Source organism: Drosophila rhopaloa, unplaced genomic scaffold, assembly GCF_018152115.1.
Source record: "Drosophila rhopaloa isolate 14029-0021.01 unplaced genomic scaffold, ASM1815211v1 contig_2, whole genome shotgun sequence".
Taxonomy (NCBI): domain Eukaryota; kingdom Metazoa; phylum Arthropoda; class Insecta; order Diptera; family Drosophilidae; genus Drosophila; species Drosophila rhopaloa.
Window position 1 is genome coordinate 16,944,463 of NW_025335083.1, and position 15,736 is coordinate 16,960,198.

Consider the following 15,736-nt stretch of genomic DNA (forward strand, 5'->3'; position numbering starts at 1 on the left):
GAGACCCAAAAAAAAAACAACATTTAGTTCTTTAATTTTAATTAGTGAGAAAAGGATCAAGGCACTTTGCGAAAATACACATTAGTTTACAAATACTTATAAATTAGTATACAAAAACTGTTTTGGTTAACAACGAACGAGCCGAACACATTATTTTATGGGAGCTTCTGGTCAAGAAACCTATGCGCGTATTCGAGAGGTCTTCTTGCTCTTGTCGGCTTTCGGTGGCGGTGGTCCACTGCGTCCCGCCTGAGTATGACGATTGTAGATGCTGTCGAGGATATTGGTGATAAGTTGGGAATACTCTTTTGGATATATTGGATATATTGTGAACTCACATTTTGTAGGTCTCCGTTTTGAGATAGTCGATTACATGACTGATGCCTAGTAAATATTGCTCGGCAATGGGATTAACCCAGGGATTCTCCTCCATCTTCATCACCGACTTGTTACTCAGGAGGTCCAGTTGGGCAATTTCCGGTGGCAGGACCTGCAGCCTATTGTTCTGAATATGCAGCTCCCGCAGTCGTACCAAGTCCCCAACTTCTCGGGGAAGCTCTAGTAGATCGTTGTCTCGCAGACCGAGAATTTGGAGATTCTTCAGTTGGCCCACCTCCGGCGGTATATACTCGAAGTCATTATCACCCAGATATAAGGCACGCAGAGTTTCCATGCCGAAGAAGTTGCCCGGCAGCACCTGTTCGTTAAGATTGTTGTACGAAAGGTCCAACACCTCCAGAACGGGGAAGGCTCCAAAGCCCCGAGGCAGGTTGATTAGCTTATTGATGGAGACATTGAGGATTCGCAGCTTGGGCATGGACGACAGCGAAACGGGCAGTTCGGCCAGCTGGTTGTTGGAGAGATTAAGGATCTCCAAATTCAGAAGGTTCGCGATTCCGGGACTGATCACACTGATCTTGTTGTGGGACAGGGTCAGTCGCGTGATGTTGGACATGTTGACTGTTGGCGGAGAAATAGAGTGGTTATTTAAAATATAAGCTTTTAAGTTCAATGTTAATTTGAAAGAAAAATTTTTTTAGTTGCAAACAAAATATTTTTTATGAAAATTTTTGCTTTTCCAGCAATGGACACAAAAATCATCTTCATTGCGGTATTTATTATTTTTGTAAATTTCAATGTTAATTTGAAAGAAAAATTTTTTTAGTTGCAAACAAAATATTTTTTATGCAAATTTTTGCTTTTCAAGCAATGGACACAAAAATTTACAATTTAAAAAAATGTTTCTTTTTGTATCCGCAGTAAATTCGGCACTGGCCTCAAATGTAAACAGCTGATTGCACGCAACAAGTATAGACGCCAGAAGAAAGAGCGAGATAACTATATTAACATAGGCATGCGTAATGTTGTTCTTCATAAAATTTGATAATTTAAGAAGTAAAGTACAAAATTCACTTTAGCAACAATCATTTTATGAAAAATAAGTATGAATTAAGGGAAAAACGAAAATCAATTTATTCAATAACTTCATGGAAACAATTCAGCGTTGCAGGAATTGTATTTATCGGCTTTGTTTACGTTTTGTTCATTGATTGATTTCTATTTTGGTGCTGGCGTCATCGCAATAAATAAAAAAAGGTATCGTCCGTTTCATAGCACAATTAATTCTTAGCAAATAAATATTACCCATTATTTAAATGATAGAACACAAGAATATTACAAAACTTAAAGTTTTTCACAACAGCTGGGCGAGGTCTCATTTAGCGTGGGAGTGTCTATATCCCGTTGAGTCAGTTTTTTAAAATAAGCACTTAAATTGCTTAAATTCAATACTTACACAATCCAGGCAACTCCTCGAAGGACGATAGCCCCTTGTCCACCAGATCCAACTCCCGATTTTGGGTGTCTCGTGCTTCATCCAAAACTTTCTTTGCCTTCGACATCTTTGCGCTGACTGGTAGACACTGACTCATTTTGGTCGAGTGTGATCACAAATTTACTAAAAAATACTGAAAAGAATAATTTAAAATTATACGTTACAACCAATATTGGAAGTACAAATATCTTAAACTCTAGAGCTATTATGCATTTTAAAAATAAATCTTAGAATACTTTTTTACAATTTAATTCTCTTCACAAATTTTAGCATAGAAATACGTCCATATACAATCCCAAAAGCACACATAGAAAACTAATAAGACCAAGACTCCTGTACAAATTATACAATTTGTATGATGTTGGTTAATAAATAAAAACAATATATAAAATCTTAAAATTTACAAAGTGCTACTTTGTAATTCTAAACGATGCCAGATGGCAAAAAAAAGTTCCTTTGACATAAAGATTACATGCCTAGAATGTCTGTTGTCGAATTGACATGTAGAAATAATGTAAATTAAATCTTTAACTAAAGATTCAATTGAATTTAACATTAATAGTTTTGTATTCCTAAATAATGAAATTATTTCTTAAATAACCATAATTATTTAAATTCTACTTCAAGTCCAGAATGGTTTATCTCCTGTAAATAGATAGTTGTCAAGTGCTATAATAAAGCTGTCTGGTCATTTCCAAATGTATTTTTTAGATTTAAATTCTTTAAGCTGATTATTAAATAGTCTATAGTCTTTTAGTTGCAACTTCAGTTTCTTTTTTATATTTTAAATTTTTAAATCAATCACTTACAGAGTACCTCTCAAACTGTTTTCTTAGGCACTCCCAGTAGCTCTAAAACTGTGTCAACTGCACTTTTCGTTTGCATATGTTTTTGTGTGGGCAGTTTTCAGCACTTTTTATTCACATTGATATAGATTTTATTACTTTTTGGGTCACTATGTTACACAAACAATGCACTTGACCTATTTTTCTGGAAGAAACCACAAAGGTCACTTTTATTACAAGGCAGAATAGATTGAATATCCACGCGCATTTAAATCTTTAGACCTTATTATAAGGCATTCACGTTACAGAATGGAACATGGATTCTATTATAACACGTCTCCGCTCTCCGAAATTAATCACAAAAATAGCCAAAAGGCGGAATGCGTCGTACGTCGTGCGATCGTCTCGAGTAACTGAGGAGATCTCTCGCCGAGTCAGCGAGATCGATCAAAAGTGGATGTGGGCGAGTTTGGGGCGCTGGGGGCTGGTTTTGCCTTTTCTGATTGTCGCCTTTGCCGGCAAAAACAAAAGCAGCAAACCCAAACCCGATATTGGGTCTTGGTGATTTTTTTTTAAACTTATTTCGTATTTTTCTCCAGCATCTTCACAGTGCGGGAAACCAGTTTGAATTATAGAGATGAACTTGTGTTCCGAACCAATTACAGGCTTGTTTTCGAGGCATAGCTAAAGCATAAAATCGCTAATTCTTTCCGTTTAGTGATTTCGCACAGCTCCGGACATAGTGAAAAGAACCCCAGAGATGTATGGGTTGCAGAACAAAGCTGCACTTCTGAATATAGGATGTCCATAAAGTTCTTTATAATCGTAGTCCTGCTAGTACTGTCGATCTTCGTCAGTAGAGCAACCGACAAAAAAAAATCGAGAGTCTGTAAGTCTGTAATAAAGTCTGATTAATATATTAATATAAAACTTTTCCCATATTACATTGTTATCCAGTCTGCAAAGGAAAACGAGGATGGGGCGAATGCATGGCCGACGATCAGCCATGTAAACATCGACGATATAAGGACCGATTTTGCAAAACCAACACCATGTGTTGTGCGACGTAAGAAATTGAAGAACATTTTTGAAATAAAAGAAAAATTGATTAGTTCCCCACAGTTTATTTATTTATTTAATAGAAAAAAAGAGCTGAACCTTAAATAGAAAAATTTACTTTTTCTTTCCATCTGAGCCAGAATGGTTATTCTTAAGATATTGTATATTCTTGTCTTATTTCTACTGCTCGCCCCTGACGACACAGAAAGTAAAGCTCGCTATATAAGTAAGATTTTGGTCACATCATTAGATTAAAATTTTTAAAGCTAATCGCTTGAGTAAGTTTGTAAAAGCAGGAAGAAACAGAAGGGACGTTGCATAATGAAAGGATCAAATTGTCATGGAGTTACCCATCCTAATCGTGTTTGCAATTCGGCTGCCCATTGCTGTATCCTCAATAAGGGACATTCTTGGGACAAGAAGAAGACCACGACCCTATTACTAACCAAACATTCGATTACTCCACAACCAGAAACAATACTATCTAACTTCGTTTAATAAGTGTCAACATGTTAAAACCACAGAATTGCTATTTTCACAAATAATAAGGTAAGATTCCATTAAACTATTATGCAATAAACACCATTATATTTTTAAATGTAAACGATTGCAAGAAAAACGGCCGACCATGCCCACTTAAAAAAATGCAATAATACATTTTTGGGGCTTACACTTCTTTGAAATTTTGCTGAATTTTCCACTTTTTGGGCAATTATATATCTATAAGATAAAAGTGTTAACAATGTATAAAATAATCGGTGATGGCGATAAATATATTTTTCAGAGCAAATTTTGGTAATGTAGAATAAAGCTTTTAAAATATTATACAATTTATGAAATAATTTTTAAAACAATAAACTGGGAAGTTTAAAATGAATCCAAAGCTATTATCATACTCTTTTCAGAATTAAAGCGCCTAAGCCTTGGGAAAACTATTCCAGTTATGCGTGAAATAACGTAAAATTGGCACAACTTTCTGGATGAGAACATGTCTGATATTATCTCCTTGAGTACAGTATTTGCCGGGGGTTTTCCGCTTTGCCTGTTTGTTGCATTTTTAATTACTCAGTCGTGCTCCAGTTGCCGATGCCGTTGTGGACCTCCGATGTTTGTGTGGGTGCCTACCATTTTGGCTTTCGTATTAATTTTCATTTCGCCGGTTGTCGAATCCGCAAAACAGAAAGTTTGTCTTATGCGCCTGCATAATTTGCGTGTTGCATACACTTTTTTTTGTGCAGCTTCGCCTTTTGGGGCGTACTGGCCGGAATGATGGCGAGTGCCTTTGCTGTTGCGGGACGCACACACTTCCGCCGTATAAAATATGCAAAACAATGCAAACTCTCGCCTGGCCGGCAAAACAACAACAATAGAAACAAAATAAAAACTTTCCCTGGCCCAAAAATTAATTTTTGTTTTAGATGGCGCGCAGATTTTTCGGGTGCATTTTTGGCTGCACTGCTAATGCTGCGGCACAGGCACCACCAACCGACCACTGTCCGTAATTTTTGTTTTAATTAACTTTTTGTTTGCTTTTTTCGCGTTGCCAAAGTTTTGCAGCTCTGTGCAAATTGCGCTAATTTTGAAATGGTGGGCATCAAAATGTTTGGAAATACATTTTTCATACTCAGAAATTTTGTGGGCAGTCGCAGTTATGATGATATATGAATTGCAGTTAAGGATGCCTTTAAAAAATATATTGTTCACCATTTCTGAATTTTATATAAATTATAGTTTTTTTTTTAATATTATTTTCCCTTTGTTGACAGTGATTTATATGTCCTAAATAATAAAATATAAAGCGTGGTTGACATTTTTAAATCATTTTTAAGAGACTATTTTTTCCTTCCTGATTGTAAAATAACTTTCTTAAGTTGATGAAGTTTTCTAGTATGGATAAAAGCTATTTTGTCAGTCTACTATGATAATTTATTATGGCTTAATGTGCTGCTGGACTTACCTTGCTAGATGAAACTGCAACACATGGTGAAACCAAAAATTGTTCATTGCCAAGTATGCTTAAAATTCTTAAATGGACATTTGGCGGCTATAAATTCGCATTAAGAGCTAACATCATTTAAGTTAGGTTTATGGTAACGTCCGGGTGTGTAGGGGCGGCAAATAATCGATTTGAATTCCAGTTAATTGATGGCGCTTGCCTGCCAACAGGCATCCAAGTCCTCACTAATTTGTACCCATTTTCCTGGCATTGACCACAGCTAGAAAGAGTTGTCGGCTGATTGAATAGCTCCAAGTGGGCTCAAACTGGGCCGAAATCGGGCTCGGTAGGTTGACAGCGATATAAATGACAGTCCCCCCTCTCAGAGCTGTCAACACACAGACATGGGCGCATACTTCTGGCCGGCACTGTCCGGCAGTTGGGCGCTTACTTTATTCCTGGCAATTTTTCAATGCGCTTTGTTTACCCGGACCCAAGGCAGCTGGCATAAAGCCCGATAGCCTAAGGACCAGCCAGGCCTTGGCAATCATTGGCAACGGTTGCTTTGTAGCTTCATTGAGGCCTCGACCACAGGATGTGCCTTTTGCCGGCTTGCACTTACTTATCCGGCTCCCAGCCATCCTTCCCATCCTCCCGATCCTCCATCTCCCAGCTCCGTGCCGTTTGATTTACTTCAAACAATTGGCAACATCATACATCAACGCGCTTTTGTTTTTGTTCTGGGTCTTCTTGTTATCCCTTTTTGTTGAATAAATCCTTCTTCTTTGCTCCTTCATCGGTTTGGGTTCTCGGCTCATGGTTTGTCCAATTTGTTCAGATTTTGATGTTTCTTGGGATTATGAAGTTTTATTTTTGCTATCAAATAAATATGAGTTCTCATTTTCTTTAAATCAAATTTATTTAAACTGTTTAAAACAAATAAAAGTAAATTATTATATAAGATTTTTTCCCTGTTGTGGAAACCTTTTACTTCTTTAGTTTTTTTTTAAATCAAATCAAAGCCACAATGATACAATTTGAAATAATTATTAAATAAATTCAACACCCAACATGTTGGAGCAAAAAATAAAAAAAATAATTTAATATGCACATGCGAATGATGGGAAAACTAATCCATTTTAATTAAAGTAAATAAAATTGTACTTTCAAAGTGATGGTGGTTAGCAGAGCACACAGAGGGATTATGCAACCATTACAAAATGAGAAAAAAAAATCACAATGCAAAAACGAATCAAATGGGAATAATTATTGAAGTCCGACGATGGGGCAATGTTAGATAAACGGATTTAAATTACGGAGTTTGTTTGCCTTTATGTAAAATGCATAATTCATAATTATGCACAGGGCAAATAAATAAAATGTCATATTAATTTGTTGACAATAGCGAATTTATTAGCTGCACAAAGGGCTTAAATTCTGTAGCTTACAAAGCTATTAATTAGCGCTGAGCTGGCATTTGGACTGTCAACAGATATTTAGCTGCTCATTAGTTCTCCAACAACCGAATCTCAGTGTGAGCCCGACCTGCATCAAGTATACGCCGCATATGACCAACAGTACCTCATTAGGATTCAGTCTGAGTCCCGCTGCCTCGACTCGTCTCAAGCCAGCTTTTGTTCCAGTCTTCCGCAACGCCAGCCGCACCAACGCAAAGAGACACACGGAAAATAAGAACATTTTGCGAGCACGGAAAAACTACTTGCTATTCAGTGCGTTGAACTTCGTTTAGCAGGGCGAAATGTTTTGGAACTCGTTAGGGCGTCCAAGAAGCGGGCAGAGATTGAGCCGAAGCCCTGACAGCCTGATGCCCCATCAATGGACACTGCCCTTAGCTTCGGAATCATTGAATGCCACCGGGTAATTGACTTAGCATAATCTGTTGCAAGATGTGCATTTTTGGACAGGTTGTAACAGTATGGATAGTTCAGCCCTGGTTACGGTTTTATATAAATCAGATTAGTTTTTTCTTATGTGGTTACATTAGGCTTAGGTATTTTGCATGCCTATCTAAAAATTATTAAAATATATATTTCGCTTACATTTTCCTTAAGGAATTGTGTAAACCAATTTAACTTATAATTTAACAGAACAACTTTAAATATACATCTGGTACCGCAAGTATAAAGTAAAATATCTAATTATAAAATATTGTTTAAATGTGTGATTTTATAATGGGCGAGCCGTTCCGAGTGATAAAAGCCATTGCCCGAAAACATACAAAAGTTATTAAACAGCCACAATAATTACGGACACCTGTTGTCAATCCCCTGTAGATAGATGAACTAGGAATGGGAAAATCTTTTTTTATTGATAAAGCTCATTTGGCAGATACTATGTTTTGTTTTGCAATTGATAATTCAAGTTAAAGTTTTTAGCAACTTGACATCAAATAATTTAACACGTTCTGACCCAAGAAAATTAATTCGACTAATTATTATAATTGCAGCAATTACAACAATCAATCCAATTAACTAATTTCTCAGTTGAACACATTTGGAATGCAGCTAGCAAGGTACTCGAACAGTCAAACAATAAAAAGCCACGAAATTGGTCCAATTCGCAGAGACCGTTGATGATGAATGATGCATTTCCTTTTGACTTTTGAATTTTTCTAGCTTTTTACTTTTTTCTGACTTCTAACCAAAACAAGAAAGAATAAAGTCTAAAAGCAGAACTGTTGAATTTCATTGGCCAAATTGATAAAGTGGCTGTACAAAAATCGAAAGGAATTGTAAATGCAAGTGGATCGATCGATAAAGCAGGAAAAAGGATTTGTGAAGATTCGAGATGGCAGGGAGCAGGGTTTTCCATCACGGACCAAGCAATCAACGTGCACAAGTACACGGATTTTGGGATTTATTTTCAACGTTTTCCTTTCACCGAATGGCCCTGTGTTTTGCATGCATAAATATATATGCAATTTTTATTTTTTTGCACCGTTTTAGTTAGAGATTTTTGAGAGATAGCAATTTATGGCTAAAAAGGTGGATTGCTGAATATGAAAGCTCATCATATAGGAATATTTGGGTATTTCTTTTTAGTTTGAAATTTAAATACCTGTAATGAAGATATTTCATTTTACTACATATCCTCAATTGACATCCCAAATTGACTGCGAAGAGCGATTATTTATAAGTTACTTCCGTCAACACTTAACCGTAAAAGGCAAAGTTGAAATAAAAATCAAAAATATTCATTTCTTCTTCTATCCATAGTCCTTTCAGAATAGGAGGAGGAATAATCGCATCTTAAACATTTAAACAGATTTACTTTCAAAAAGGACCTCGTCTGAGAACAAGAGGGAGAGAGGCAGAAGGACAAAGAAACAGTGAACACATCACTTTGCCGGTAAGCCAGTGGAGTTATGACTTGGGAAAAGAGTACAGAGGGTCCTTCTAACAGTATATGCAACGTAACATGCTCAATTTAAAGTAGCTCTGATTTACCAGTGTTCCAATGGTGTGTGTGTGTGTGTGGGTATGTGTGTGGGCAACACGTCTCTCTTTGTTTGAACTACAAATAGATGAGCCCAATACTAGTGCAACTTGAAGGCGTGTGTGAGCAAGTTATGGAGAGAGAAAAATTTTGAAGCATAATTTTCGGCGCCAACAATAGTCGTACGTGCAGCGGATCGGGGGGCGGTGGGCGGGGAGCAGACGGGAGGCACATGGCATATATCAGCACATGCATCCATAAATCATATCGCTGCAGGCAGGAGCAAAGTGCAGGCAGCCAGGAAGCGGCCAGGATCCTTAATCATCCATGTGTTCCTCTAGTGCGCCTGTGTGTGTCCGCTTAGCAGCCGTGTTGGCTATTTTAAGGATATTTATACTGACAGCGGATTTTTGATGGAAAAACTTTTGTAAATTGCTTCACACACACACACACACATCGCCAGCAGAATGTCGACCAAAGGCGCCGCTTTAATTTTTGGCAACGCCACAATGGAGTGTCCAAGGATACAGCACTGTGTATCCTTTGCCGGGGCTCTGTTTGCTTTGGCCAGCCACATTTATTAAATCGACCTCTTCCTTTTTTTTAATGATGTGCTCGTCTGCTGAACTAGGGCTATACAAAAGGACGTCTACTCAAAACAACCAGAAAATAATAATAATAACTGTGAAAAATAAGGAAAACTGCTCTTCCTTGGCATTTTATTGTCCCGCCCGCTTCAGGTTGTCCTGGATACAATGTGGCCGTGTTTATTGTGGCCACAATATTTAACCCAATCAATGAAGCTTTAAACCGATTTACAGAAATATTTGTGAGCATTCTGTCTTAAGTTATACTAATTTAACTATTTCCTTTCAAATTAACGTGAAATTTAATGATTTCTTTACTTTAAACCAATTTATAAAAGTCCAAATTTAAACAAATCATTCATTAAAGTCCAGCGCTTTAAGCCCTATTTCTATGTTATTTTTATTTGTGTCTTGTTTTCTGCTTTTGTTTAGCCAATTAAAATCGAAAATATTGTGATATATTTTGATTATCAAATGCCAACAATTGCGGGTGCTAGAATAAAAGCATAAACCGAAACCAATGAAACGATAAATGGCAAATGATTCAGGCAGACAAAGCCGCATAGGTAAAAATAAATACATTGCACAAAAAGCTGTGAAAAATAAATCCAACTTTGCAACGTTTTGTGGTCGATTTGCGTTCAATTTGCAAATTGTTGTCGAACTCAATAATGTACAAATATTGTTACAAAAGAAAACACAAATGCTTATACAACTGTTTGTACGACAGCTAATTAAATAGCAAAATTATATTTTTATGGTCTTGACTTCCTATTTTTTTGTCCATTTGGACTGATTAAATTTATGTCATTGCATGAATACAATGGTTAAAGTTGTTTAAGCCCCGACAAAACCACTGGTAAATCCTTTATGATTTTTCATGTTCGTAAATATTTTGTTTTGACAAATCTGATAGCCAAATAAAATAGTTGAACATATTTGGAAAGGAAAAGTAATGTTTTCTTTGTTCTTAACTTCTATAGATATAATTTTAACAATTTAAGGCAGACTGACACCCTAAAGGTATTGAAAAATACAAAAGCCGTGAACCTATTTGATCTTTTCTGATCTTTAACTGGACATGGCAGGGTTCCACGAAAAATGCTGTTTACATATCGAACCGGAAATGGATGGCCCTAGGTGTTTAAGACCCACTTCCTCAGTGGCAGTAACGAGTCCTTGGAAAATAGCAGACTATCAGTTTCATAGGTTTCAAATGAAAGGCCTTCGAATCGCTTTACTGGCGGTAGCTCTTTTTAAGTATGCAATTTATATTAAGATGCTAGTGCATGATTGTTATTTTTTCAAATACATTACCAATTTATAAATTTATTAAAATTTAATGTAACATATTTTTTCATTTGAGAAATATATGATTTAATTATAACATTTATATTTAACATTCAAATTTAATTTAATAGAAGGATGTTACCAGCATTCTTAAATAATAATAATAAGCAATTTAGACAGTTTCGTTCGAAATTCATAAGCCCTAATCAATAGAATACCTTACATAATTATATTATCATTATAATCACTCTTTACCCTCTTTCGGTCCACTGTGCACTGAAAACAAAACCAAGCTCAAAGCGAAAAAAATCTGATGGCCAGGCAGCCGTGCCACGATTTCGCGTTTGTTGTGCAGGCTGCTGGGTGAAAATGTTGCACAGCATGCATAAATAATAAACGGCAAGCCAGCAAACACACACACACTCACGTTGGCATTATGCACATTTTGCCGTTTTGCAAACGCGCCCAACTGAGGCGTGAGGGGTGCGGAGGGTTGAAAGAGATACAGAGGGAGATGCATGAGCCAGGCAGCTTCTAAATTTATTTTATTAAGTCAAGCACACAGACAGCTAGGTGCAGTTTACCGCCCACCGCCCACCGCCCACCGCCCATCGCCTGCCGTCCAACGCTTGGCGCCTGGCTAACGGTATAAATAAAATAATTTACGGTAACTGCTGACGCTCATCAGGACAACACCAGGAGGAGGATGTTGGCGGCGGCGTGTTGACAAAACCCGGCACAGGATCATCATCATCAGACGAGGCCGCTTACAGTGGCGGAAAAAAAATTATTGTAGTATACTTTTTCGCGTTGGGCTTTTGTGTGCAGATGCTCCTCGTCTCTCTTTTTTTTTCGTTTTTGCATGCGAAATTAATGCACATGTGGCTGTTGCTTGCTAAATATAGTTATAATTATGCGCGCATATTTTTAATTAAGTTTCGCCGCCTGGATGTTTTTCCTTTTGGCTTCAGCTTAGCTAAATATTATGCATACGCCCTGTTAAATTGCATTAATACGAGATGCTGTCAGTTTTCTTTTAGCGGTTTTTTACCCCATTCCGCTCATCTTTCTGTTTGTCAAAAATTACATATGTTAAACACCAGCTTGCTTTAATTTTATGCAATGCAAATTTGCCTCTTTTGTTTTCGAGTCTGGCGGAAAATGCTTGAGAACTGGGTTGAGCACGGACGTACATTGTGGCCTGTGTTAAAATAGAATACCGAGATATTCCCCCTCCAGTAAGGCGACGAAAACTAAATTCATCTTTTAAACGAGCCTGCACTAACTAGGCGTGTACTAAATGAATTCCCACTGTGTCTAATTAACAATGTGGATAGTCTGCTTATTTTAGTTGAAAATAAGCTGAAGTGTTATTCTTTCTCTGCTTCGATTGGTATTAAGCTCCATAGAAATCCACTTGCTTTATAAAACTTTAACATTATCACCAACGTTCATTGTGCGTCACCATAAAACCATATTTTTCTGCGGTTGCTGTGGCTTGTGAATGTTGATAAATATTTACAATTTTAATAAAAGTTTAGTTGGCTACTTTCAGATTTTTAGTTCACTCTTCTTGGTGTTTTTTGTAGTGTCGAGTAGCTCAAAACACTTTTCTGTTTTTAGCGCAAAAGTTTTGTTATGGAAATGCGGCAAGTTCTTGCTACTTTTTCATATTTTTCTTCTTTCCATGTAGCTTTTTTTTTTGTTTTGGTGTGAAACTTTTAAATATGATTTTATTATTGCCACTGCAAGTTGTGAGGTTTTATTTGGTCAGCTCGCAACTGATTTGGTGAAGTTGTTGGCATGGGATTTTTAAATAAAGCAAACTACTGTTTTTCCAGTCTTCGTCTCGAGACCAAGAAAAGTTGCACTGCAGCTGAAAAACGGGCAGAACGTTTAAGCATCATGGCATGTCCTCTCCTGGATTTTCTTTTCTTTTTTGGCAAGATTTTCTACTTAAATGCATTTGGCGTTCGTTGGTCTGAAGATGTCCAGCTGTCTGCCCCATTCCATTTTTCCGCTGTGTCTGGATTCTGGGAAACTTTCACCGTTGACTTTATTCCGCGAGGGTCCTCTAGTTAAATTATTATAATGATTTATGCTGAAGTGGCAGTTCCTACTGGAGCGTTCGAGATGACTAGAGGTTGGGGTTCTTTTAATCTGACCAAAAAATGCTTAAAGTTTGTCACCTTAAAATTTAATTAGACTTAATCAGTTAAAATGTTTAAATATGTTGTAAAGTAGGCTGCATACTTTTAAAAATACTTTATTAAGGTGATACGCTCAACTGAGAATCTTTTTTCTCTGGCCTTCCCAAAATATTTTTTCAATTTAAAAACGAAATACATCTAACATTTTATAAACATTTTAAACATTATTTTAATATGTTTTATTTCTTTGAATAATTGTAATTTTCAATCTATAATAAAGCCTATTGTGATTATAAAATAATATTCCTAATGCTCGTCAAATATCATTTAAGAATTTATTCTGCAGGAGTAATGGTTTGAATACCAAAAAATCAAATAAAAATATATACAATGCAACACTTATACTATATTTGAGTACCATTTAGATTTGTTGAATATTTGCAAACAGTTTGCCTTCGTCTCTCTTAACACTTTCTCAAGGGGTTTTCCAGGGGAATGAGTATAGTATCCTCTTGTACCTATGTCAAATATGGCTACTTGGCGGTCAGCCCTTTTGGCAAATACATCTCCATCATTCGCACTCACATTTGAACGTTTCAATTTTCAAGTGCTGAGATTGGCCCACTTGGAAGCTGCCCGGTGTTTCCTCCAAGACAGCTTTCAGCTTTGTGCTGGCCACATTCCACTCCTGGCCAGATTGCTCCGTGTGAAGGGCCATATAGCTGCAACCCCAAAGTGATTCTATGTTTTATGAAAGGTGACATGTGCCAACAACAGCCAAGCTCTTGCCACATTCCTGGTCGACCTCTTGGCCCATTGTGATGTCAGTTCCATTGTTGCCAACCGGTCGTGTAGCTCATGTTAGGTCTCAGCGTGTGTGTTCTTGTGGTTTCTTCTGCAACATGTTGTGAGTTATTATAAACTCGAGTGGTTTTCAAGTGTGGCAGTAGTTAGCAAATGGAAATGGAAACAAATAGTTCAGCATCAAGTAATTTCATTTATTGAATTGTAATTGAAATTTTTAAGTGTTGACCGATATTTAAATAAAGGTCAATAAAATGTTAATATATTGAACATGTACAAATGTAACAAAGTCTTTCAAATTAAGGTTTTAAACTTAAAGCATCATCACTTTTAACTGAAATCTTATAAGTATAATAAAAATGTTATTGCTTTTAAAAATCACAGCAATTTGTAAGATAAGCCAAATTTAGTTCACCGGAATCGGTTTTTGAAATGGTATCCCTTAATAAGTTAGCTAAACATCAAAATCTTTGTCTCAAGTGAAAATTTTGGGTTATTTTACTCCGGTTTGAAGTCCGCTTCGGTTCAAATCTCAGCACACTAATTTATGCCGCTCCGGCCTTGGCAGCTCACTTAATTTCCAGCGCCATTTCTCTTGGCCACGTCGAAGGAGCCAGGAACAGGAGCTCGGAGCACGGAGCACGGAGCAGGGAGCAAGAAGCAGGAGCAGATTTTGGAGCGGCAGAAAGGCGGCGACAAAGTGACAAACAACTAAGCGAAAATCGCGTGCGTGACGCGTGGCAGGAGCATAAAGTTTGTGACACGTTTCCCCAGTTGCATTTTGTTTTTATTTTTGCCCAGTTGCGAGCGAGTCCTTGCGCCAAGGAGCAAAAAGGTTCGCAGTTTGCAGCAAATGGCGATGGTGATGGTGACACTTTACAGCCGCGTTGCATACTTTCGGGCGTTATGCAAGTCACGTTAATTCCGCCAGCCAACTGTGAAGGCAAAACAAAAACAAGAGCAAAAGCAAAAACAATAACTACAGCAACAACGGAGTGTTGGGAAAACTTTTGCCATTTTCAAAGGATCTTAAAAGGTGGACGAGGCAAATCATAATATTCACCATGCTAGGGCAAAATATAATACTTATATAGTGTGAATATAGTAGTATGTTTGCTTGCTGTTTTTGGCCTTCTAGATGTGCCACAGAAATTATGACCACCCTTTTTTAGCGCCTTCACTGGGAACTCATTAGGCGTGTTTATATAATATGAATTAGCTTAATTTGAAAACATTTTTTGATGCCAAAACTTTGCCTGTCTGTTCATCAGAAGATGTTGTACGGAGAATAGGGGACGAGGGGAAACTTCTGTCTCGGCTAATTTATATGCCCGTTGGACATTCTCGCGTTGGCCAAAAAGTTGCCGCCAACTTCCTCGTCTCCTGTTGCGGGTTAATAAGACGACGACCAACAAATTGCCAACATTACTCTTTTCCGGCAGAAGGGGGTAATACTGGGTCGGTTGCAAATAGACTTTTGAGTGTTGTACTTGGTTTCGCCTCGCCAGCAGGCTGTCTTGCCGTCTTTTGTCTTGTTGACTCTTTTGGTTTGGGGCCGATTCAGTCTTTGCAAGTGTCAAAAGCGCAGGCAATTAATTTGGCCTAATTAGACTCTTGGCTGGCTGCTTGCCCGCTTCACTGGCTTCCCCTCGCCGTTCCCTCTTTTACCCTTCCTTACAAACTGCAGATTTTGTGGCTTTTCAGTCTGTTAGAGCCACAAAGGATTTTCGGCCTGTTGAGCGATTTATGGCTTAATGGAAAAGACTTATTTGAGGTAAGTTTACGCGAGGGTGGGGGGAAAGGAGTATGTCTTCAAAGAAGTCAAGTACCAACCT

General features: G+C 37.4%; 1 protein-coding gene across 2 annotated transcripts; it reads right to left on the bottom strand.

Annotated features, from left to right (window-relative positions):
• Nucleotides 1-22: 22 nt before the first annotated feature.
• On the bottom strand, nt 23-3,039 carry LOC108051846 (ras suppressor protein 1). 2 transcript variants are annotated; one of them, XM_017134104.2, is made up of 4 exons: nt 2,651-3,039; nt 1,796-1,967; nt 339-960; nt 23-271 (listed from the first exon to the last, which is right to left on the bottom strand). In XM_017134104.2, the coding sequence occupies exons 2-4, from the start codon at nt 1,929-1,931 to the stop codon at nt 181-183; spliced, it is 849 nt and encodes a 282-aa protein (XP_016989593.1). In that variant the 5' UTR covers nt 1,932-1,967; nt 2,651-3,039; the 3' UTR covers nt 23-180. The 2 variants fall into 2 exon arrangements, with proteins under 2 accessions (XP_016989593.1, XP_016989594.1); XM_017134105.2 differs by having other exon boundaries at nt 2,644-3,039.
• Nucleotides 3,040-15,736: the final 12,697 nt, after the last annotated feature.

Bases quoted from the DNA above. Each gene is read 5' to 3' on its own strand.
- LOC108051846 (XM_017134104.2), bottom strand. From the start codon at position 1,931: ATGAGTCAGTGTCTACCAGTCAGCGCAAAGATGTCGAAGGCAAAGAAA. The intron at 961-1,795 runs GTAAGTATTGAA...CTCCGCCAACAG, and splicing joins CGAGGAGTTGCCTGGATTGT to TCAACATGTCCAACATCACG. The intron at 272-338 runs GTGAGTTCACAA...TATCCTCGACAG, and splicing joins AAAACGGAGACCTACAAAAT to CATCTACAATCGTCATACTC.